At 43.6% G+C, this 9,015-nt stretch overlaps 1 protein-coding gene across 1 annotated transcript; it reads right to left on the bottom strand.

Moving 5' to 3' along the window:
* Positions 1 to 4,323: 4,323 nt before the first annotated feature.
* Positions 4,324 to 5,280, bottom strand: LOC130736559 (uncharacterized). The gene has a single exon (XM_057588377.1). It carries the CDS (start codon positions 5,278 to 5,280, stop codon positions 4,324 to 4,326), a length of 957 nt encoding a protein of 318 aa, XP_057444360.1.
* Between the last annotated feature and the right edge of the window lie 3,735 nt (positions 5,281 to 9,015).

Below are 9,015 nucleotides of genomic sequence, written 5' to 3'. Positions count from 1 at the left end.
GTCAATACAACACAACTCCCACAACAAAACCCACAAACAAAGCCCAGAGTCAGTGTCGGTCAATACAACACGACTCGGAGTTAGTGTCGGTCAATACAACATGAATCCCACAACAATAGAACCCAAGGGTTTAGTGTCGGTCAATACAACACACCCCAACAACAAGAGTACACAAGGGTTTAGTGTCGGTCAATACAACACAACCCCAACAACAGGAGTACTTAAAGTACTCGGTGACTTTCAATCATCACCATAGCTCACCTCAGTGGCTTTCCCCAATTCCAAAACCCACAACAAAAGTCGACTTTTCCCCGTCTCTCGTAAATATTTTCCCCTTCAGTTTTCCTATACTTAAACGTTAATAAAGAAATGATTTCAATTCACATTAATCAGGTTATGAGTTTATTACTCAAAGTCTAAGTTTTCCAAGTCTTTAGTTCTCAAAGCTCTATCACTCTAAGTTTTCAAAGATCAACCACCCAAAATACATTTCCCGGGGAATGTCTAAGAATTCCAACAAATACCAACAAAGGGCTAAGTCTCAAACCCCACATTTGGACTTGCCTAGGGTTGTTTATCCAACCCGAAATATCAAAGATCACCAGATCAATGAATCCCCACTCCGAAGTCGCGTCAAAAGCACAATCGAACAATCATCTCAACATCATAAGTTATAGACAACATCATAACATTAGTTCATCATCATAATCAATATCAACACAAAGCATAAGTCGAATTTCTCGACGCCTATCATACAGTCATAGCTAATAATAGTAAGTTGCCCTAACCTCGAGCTGCTCCAGCCTCGTGTTCTAAATCTCCTTCACACAAATGCTCTGAAACTCCCAAAGTTCCTTCAACTGAACCTCGGAGAAAAGCAAAGCAGAATCCAAACAAAATCGATTAGCTCGATCGCAATACAACACATAAACGATAGATAAAGCATTAAAGCTTCAGAATACAACAATCGGATACGAAAAGACAAGTTTTCGAAAACGAAAACCCCCCCTACACTACAAGCTCACGGCCATAAGAGAAAAAGGGCTCCGACTCTTTTTCTTCGATCAAATCAGTTTACAAGGTAGTTTTAGGGTAAAACTAAGGCAAAGAAACTGTCGGAACAATTTTCGGACAATCGGATCAAAATACGGCCGTTCAGGGGCATTTTGGTCCAAAATAAAAGCTCAAAACCTCAAAGTTATCAGTTCGGAAAACAAATTTGACATCAATGATCCTAACGACATCCGTGACAACAAATCCTAAAGGCACGAAGTCAGATTACGACTTTTCGACAATAAAGTTTCGAAATGTGAGACAAAAAGGGTTTTGAATCAGTTTTTCAGATCCTGGACAGCTCGATCGCAATCAGCGATTACTGACATAGGTTTTAGACTCTTGGGAACGTAGGGAACAAACCCCAATCAAGAAATCAGAGAAAACGGACAGTTTTACAAAAAGCTCAAAATTGTGTGCACAGAAACTACTACAGAAACGCAGTAGAAACAGTAATCAGAGGTAAGAATCAAGCTAGTTACCTCCGTACCTTGAAGTAGGGACGAACTGCGCGAAGATCGGTCGAGTTTTCGCGAAAATATTTTCTCCTCCTCTCCCCCTAGAACTCGCGGCCTCCTTGGGTGCAAATGGGGAATATTTTGCTTTTTCGACTATTTATAGGCAGGTGAAATCGCGGGAAAATGAAAATTTCGCGATTCCGATTTTTGCAGCACGTTCACCGATGAATTCTAAGAGAGATTCTGGCGACAGATTTCCTGAACTCAAAACAAATCTCAGACATTTGGGAAAGACGATATCTAAAATCCCAAAAGCGGTGTAAGTTAATCTGTCCCGAAAAACTACTTTTTGCTGTGATGGTCAGACGACAAAACTTCCTTCTGAAGAAAGATTGGAAACGTCGAAACAAATTTGGCAACGCAGACGGAAACTTCATAAGAAGTCCCGAATGGAAAAAGTCTTCATCCATCGCTCGAATCTAGGGTTTCGAAGCAAAGAAATTAGCGTCGTCGGACATCCGAAAAGTGAATACTATCGTGCGTACAGTCCAGAGTTTCGAAATGAAACGCTGGTCGAAGGAAAAATAAAGAGAACCTTTAAATTTTCCAAGGATTTGAAATCTCACTCAAAACGTTGCTTTAAAGCGAAAATTAGCCTATTCTGGACACGCTCGCCATAAGGCAGGTGTGCAGACGACTCGCACTAATTCCTAAAGCGACTACGCAACATTCCTCAAGCAATTCCTGAACTTTCTTCTTCATTAAAAATTCTCAAACATCAAACTCCTGTCACGCTTACACTGATTCTACGCGTGAGTCGGAAATTAACTTGTTCTGAAATCCCCGTCAAAGTCTTCACAGGGTCACTCTCAGCCCCCTCAAGTCCTTCTTTTGCAACCCCAACATACTGCTCGAAGTCGGGGCCGGGCTGACCATCTTCCCCCTGCCCTTCTTCTCTGGGGGTCTCGTTTCCCTGATCCTCCTCCTCGTCCGTCGATGCCTCATCGGCAATTTGCAATGCTGCCAGCAAGTCCTGGCCGATGCCTCAGGGCGCGCAAACAGTCTCGAGACAAGCAGAAGGCGAGGAGAAAGAGCCCAGTGTGTCGCCGCGCGGGTAAAGGAAAAAGAGAGGCAAGATACTGGAAACTAGTGGGGTCAGCAGTTTTCAAGCCAGGGACGTCTAAGCGTGACAAGCAGAAAGGAAAGTTAGGTGAAGCTCCTCATTACCATGGGGCGGGTTGGGAAAGAGATCAACCTTGCAGCGGCAGTTAGTGGATGATGAGCACGTCGGGCTCGAAGGATGAGATGCTGGGCGGGATACTTTGACCTGAGGGGCTGGAAGCAGGAGCGTGGAGGAAGCAGGAGCGAGGACGCAGCAAATAGACCAAAAATTAGGATCAAAAATAAAGATACACTCTTTTTCTCCGTCACGAGAGTTTTTTAATGAGGCATCCCTCCCATGTAATTTTTTTTACAAATCAAATACAAAAGGATATTCCCAACAATACTCCTAGCTCGACTGAAATATTACGTTCGCTCGGTGGAAAAAATTCCCTGAAGGTGGCAATCCCAACACGACCTTGATGTCTGGAGATCGCTCCGAAAAGTCCGGCGCGAACCGCTTATCAAATACGGAAGGGTATCCTCAGCGATACTCCCAATTCGCAACTAACTTGTCTCGATCACACGATGGGAAAATTCCGGAAAATTCCCTGAAGGTGGTGATCCCAACACGACCTTGATGTCTGGGGTTCGCTCCGGAAAGTCCGGCGCTGACCGCTGATCACTCGTTGGCGATGTGTGCGGATAAGCTACTTATCCCAAAAGCCTCCCCCAAATATGGGCGAGCAAACTTCCCAGAAATATGGGCGAAACTCAAAGCTAGGCTGAAGTCTAGGGCAACCTATATGGCCATTGGGCCCCCAGCAACTGTAAGTCCTCGCTAGGACAAAACTGGCATGGCCACACCTGCTCTTACGGGAAATATGGTGTGATGAAAGCCTCGGTTCAAAACTGAGCAAAAGTCCTAGCTTTCTTTAGCACACATTCAAAATCGCTACACGAATACGAATAACAAATAAGGAGGCATGACAGGGCGCTGAATAATGGGAGACACACGAAAATAAACGAAATTGTATTCATTAACATTATTAATTACAAAAAGGTAAGGCAAAAAAATACAAAATAATTAGACTGCATTAATGTTCTCTGTTCTCCTTGCATTTTCAATAGCTTCAAAGTTCACGACGTCAAAACCTGGAGGATCACTGGGACCGACCAAACCGCCAGGGGAGACCCTTTTGAAGGCTCCCGTCTCGCTAAGATCAATCCCCTCGTAAAGGTATTGAACTTGGGCTTTGGCGAGGAAGAAGCCGCGGCCCCGCTCTTCCACAATCTCAGCAGCAACCTCAACCTCCAACCTCGCTCGGAGGGTTTTAGCTTCCGAGGCAGCCCGAGTCTCCGTCTCTGCAACAGTTTTGATCTTCTCTTCAAGTTGGGTCTTTACTTCAGCGAGAGACTCATTCGATGATGCCAAATCTCGGTGCAGAGACGCAATCTCTTTATCTTTGACGATGCAAGCTGCCCTACTCGCCGCGATTGCCTCAGCCCTCGCCTCCAACTCCTGCCGCAAGTCATCGAGTTCTTCTTCCATATCTTCTATTCTCTCTCCACACGCAGCCAAGTAAGCCTTGGGACCGCTCATCTCAATACCCAAGTTGTTCAGCTTAGTTACCTGGGCTGCTACTTGAGTCAACAATTTGTTACGCTCGTTGTATGCTTCAAGCGTGGTAAGGCGATAACTCACAGCCTTCTAACGGAGTTCTTCAACCTCGGCGGCGGAGGCCGAATCCTGGGACAGCTTGGCAAAGAGACACCCCGCAAGCAAGAGACTCGAGATGGCTTCCGCTGCTGCACCATCAAGGTCAGGATTCTCAGTCCCTCTTAGGCTGCCAAAGAAAGGATCGGTAAGCACAAAGTCGATGGGAGAGTGTGGACGGTTTGAAGAGAGACTCTCCTTCCCCTCGGCGTTTGGATGGCCAGAAGTGGGAGAAGAGGGGCGAGGGGAAGGGGAAATGACAGGAGCTCGATCCTCATCACTACGACCCACTGTGTGAACGGGAGAGACCCTGGGTGAGTTGGCTTCAGTTTGTTGGTCAGGAGAAAGGACTGATTGGGGAATATCAGAAGCGGCGCCCACGGGGGCGTCTTGGCAGGTGAGGATCTCCTTGGGAAGGGACGAAGGTCCAGACTCACCCTTAGAGTTTGGTTTGTCCTCGCCCACCAAGTCTTGGCGAGGAATGGATGTCTCACCAGTTTTATTTCCTTTGGTTTTCTTCTTTTTCTTCTTTAGCTTTTTTGGGGAAGAAACCACGGCTCTGGTTTCTTCATCCGCACCAGGGTCGGCCCTTTTGGATTTTTGGGATTTCCTTGTTGGGGAAAGGGGAGTGGTGTTGTTGGTCGGATTCGGTGCTGGCTCATCAATCCCCGATGGAATGACAGCCTCTAGCGTTGGGTCGCTGGACCCCGGTGCAACAGGGTTTGGGATTGTCCCGGTAACCTCAGACAAAGCGGCGTCGGCGACGGAGCCTGAGGCCGGCTTAATTGATGTGGATCCTCTAGCCCGTTTCTTGGGTAGAGGGATGGTGGTCCCAGCGTCAGCGTCTGCGGCGGTGCGTTTTCTCTTATTCCCATCGGTATTCAAGATGGGAGGAAACTTGAACGTCTTGGCAGCAAGGGCACGCTCCAATTCAAGCTTGGTGAAATTCATTCCTTCTAGTAGCGAACCGAGGGTGTTCTTGCGGGTGGCCTTGTTGGTCAATCTGCTAGTGTACAAAATCTACCCGGTTTTAATTTATCGAACCACAAGGAATTGGAATGCGAATTCAGTTTAAGAATCAAGTTCAAGGTTGGAAAGCAAATAAAATTCAGCTTTAAGGATTGATTGTTTAGGTGATTAGTTAACAAGCAATTGAAATATAAGTGTGTGAGAACAATGGTGAGCATGCCTTGGGTTCTTGTTTAACTAAATCAGTTCTAATCAACCTATTCTATCCACAAAACTCTGAGTCTCTCCTTGATGTTCTAGCCTAATCAATCATCTATCGATGCCTCGCATATACAATCCTCTCAAGTCAAAAGATAGGCACAATTCCTTGACAACCTAAACATTTTCTAAAGGCATTAAGCATGCAATTCAGGCCAACAAACCCCAACCCTTCCTCAATTCCTAGTAGCAAGCATAGAAGAGGTAATCCCACAACAAGTCCCTAATCTATAACAAAATTCCATTCTATTATAGAAAAGCGTAAAGCTAGCGTTCTAACTTGAAACATTAAGCATGTATATGGGATTCAAGGGTTTACTCAGAGGATTCATGAATAGAAATAGGAATTAAGATTAAAACATCATAAGTCTTACAAAGAACCCAAAGCAAAAGGGGTTTAGCCAATCATGGCTATGAAATCCATACAAGAAAGTAAAGATGAAACCTGGAACATAAGGCTTAGAGAAAGCTCCTCAAGCTCCAGAACTCAAACCCTCTCTTCTAACTTATGAAAATATGATAAAATGACAAAAGGTTCCAAGTGAAATGTCTAAAAACCAATTTATAGGCAAAACATGCGAGTCTGGGTGCTCAGGCGCCAATTTAGAGCGCCTGAGCGCCAATTCCAGCTGAAAACATGCTCTCTAGAAGGTTCCCAACGCCTTGGCGTTCCAAGCTCGCTGGAAAGACTTTTTAGCTTCTTTGTAACTCCTCTTCAAGCCTCTTTAACCCCTCCTTCAATTCCATGCTTCTTGGCCTTCCTTCTCCTTCAGTTTCTGATCTGAAAACAAAACCAACAAACCAAGGAAAATATCCCGAAGCTCAAAGAGCTCGTTAGCAAAGAGGACCCTCAAATAACATAAGAAAATCATGCAAGTCCTAAACTTACTTAAAATGCAAGAAAAGTCCCTATAAAACTACAAAATTACCAAAAAAAAGTAAAGACTCAAAGAAAGATAAAAATGCATGAGAATGCATGAAACACTACACGAGACTCAACAAAAAGACTTAAAATAAACAAAGAAATGACCCTAAAAACACTACTAAACTAGGGTCATCACACCACTATACTCAACTGCAGCTCGCCCTCGAGCGTAAAAGACACTCGCTTGCCCTCAAGCACAAGAAATGCTCCCAAAACCAGTGCCCAACAAGGAATACTTATAAGAAAACCAGGGGATTTAGCAACCACAGCTGGTTCCAAAAGAAAGACACAACAATCCACTTCATGCACTCTTAGACAAAGGAAAGTGTTGAGTCCATCATGAGAAGCATATAGATCTAAAATTCCTAGGATGAGATATACATTTAGTGCACTGAGCACACAAGCAGTTCGTAGGTTCTGGATATCATTCACTCAAGAGACAAAGATCAAACATGCACAAATTCAAAGAGACTTTCAAAGGGTTGAAATGTTGGCTTGGTGAAGTGCAAGGTGGTTGGTCCCTAAGGAAGTCTAAAGGTTCAAGCATCTTGAGTGTGGTCCTATTAGTTACCCCGGAGCTTTCAACAACAAACTTTTTAAGCACAAGTCTCTTGACCCCCTTTTCAACTTTCTTTTATTCTATTTTTTTCTTTTTGCAACTCCAACTTGATTATGAGTCTTTTTTTCGTTTTTCTTTTTCTTCTTTTTTTTCACTTGGGGCAAGAGACATTTCCAACTTTAATTACTAGCTCCAACACAATGCAAGGACCAACACTCCCCAAAATCCAACCTATCATCCATCCCAATCATTTAGCTAACAAAGAAATCTTCCATAAGCTCAAAAGGGACAACTAGGGACAAATGTTCAAGCCAACAAACTCTGAAGCTCAAAAACCTATAGGTCTCAAGAATTGTGCAAGTATCATAGAGTATGTAAAGAGTTAGATCAACACAGAACCAAGAAGTACAAGTGAGTCAGGATCCTCCAGAGAAATTTTATGGTGAAGAATCAAAGATGGACCCTTATGGACTCACACCAACTCTATCCTCAAGAAACACTCGGAGGACCGAAGTCTCCTCCTCTCTTCCCCAAAACATGCAATCATTCATCCCCAAAAGAAAACACAAGTATTCACAAAAACATTTTCAAAAACAACAACATGTTAGAGAGCATAACTACGGGCAAAAGCATGTGAGTATAGGGAAGTAAAGACTCAAAAACGACTCTAATAAAGCAATGCATGATGAAAAGAAAAATAAAAACTACAAAAGAAAAATATGTAACAATGCATGGGCTAAACTAAGGGAAAAAGTCGACCTCCTTTACAAGTTACCATGGAGGCCATAGACACACCTCCTACTCCAGAATTCAGGCTCTCATTCCATGCAAAATGCAATAAACAAACAAGCAAAAGAAAACAAGACTTGGGTTGTCTCCCAAGCAGCCCTAAGTTATAGTCCTAGGTGGACTCTCCTTCCTTTGGTGTTAGGAAGGAAATTCCTTACCATCAATCTTCCTTCCATATGTACAAGGTAGGAACCTTGCACAAAACTTTTGGAACAACTCCTCCCAAGAGAGGGTATCATCTAAACCATCGTACCAAATCCTTGCTCCCGCCTTCAAGGAGTGAGGGAAGAGCTTAATCTTGAGCTCATCACTAGTCACACCTTCCATCTTTACAAGGTGACTAGCTTGAATGAATCGGGCCATGTGAGCTTGGAAATTCTCATCTTTAGACCCCCATACTTGTTTTCACTAACAAGCTTGATGAGAGCTTTATTTAGCTCAACATCTTTTTCACTTTCCTTGGGGGTCTCCTTTGAAGACCTGGACAAGCTTTTGATCATATCACAAACAAAACCATCATTAATGTTAGTTTGCAAATTAGGATTGAAAACCGAAAATCTTACCTTGTCCTCACCAACTCTGAGAATGAGCTGACCCTTATCAACATCGATCTTCGCCTTGCCAGTGGCTAAGAAGGGTCGGCCAAGAATGAGAGAAATCTTAGCATCCTCCTCCATGTCCAGCACCACAAAATCAACTGGGAACACGTACTTATCAACCTTAACCATCACATCTTCAATGATCCCATAAGGTGTTTTTAGGGATCGATCCGCCATTTGTAAGGAGAGCATGGTCGGGGTGACCTCTCCTAAGTTCAGCCTTCTAAACATGCTAAGCGGCATCAAGTTGATGCTCGCTCCCAAATCACACAAGGCTTCAACAACAGTCAACCCCTCAATCTCCACTGGAATAGTAAAACTCCCAGGATCCCTTCTCTTCTTAAGCATTTTCCTTTGCAAAATGGCACTACACTCCTCGGTCATCATAATAGTTTCATTAACCTCACTCAACTTCCTTCTCTTATTTAAAATGTCCTTCATGAACTTAGCATAGATAGGCATTTGTTCCAAAGCATCGTAAAAAAGGATATCGATATGGAGTTTCTTAAAAACTTCCAAAAATTTTGAAAACTTTTTATCCAAATTCTTTTCAGCCAATGCTTTAGGAAATGGAACTTTGCTAAGCT

Source organism: Lotus japonicus, chromosome 2, assembly GCF_012489685.1.
Source record: "Lotus japonicus ecotype B-129 chromosome 2, LjGifu_v1.2".
In the NCBI taxonomy this organism is placed as follows: Eukaryota; Viridiplantae; Streptophyta; class Magnoliopsida; order Fabales; family Fabaceae; genus Lotus; species Lotus japonicus.
Note: the sequence above shows the minus strand (reverse complement) of the source record. Positions and strands in the feature narration are given on the sequence as shown.

Coding starts and splice junctions, on each gene's coding strand:
- LOC130736559 (XM_057588377.1), bottom strand. CDS start 5,280: ATGAATTTCACCAAGCTTGAATTGGAGCGTGCCCTTGCTGCCAAGACG.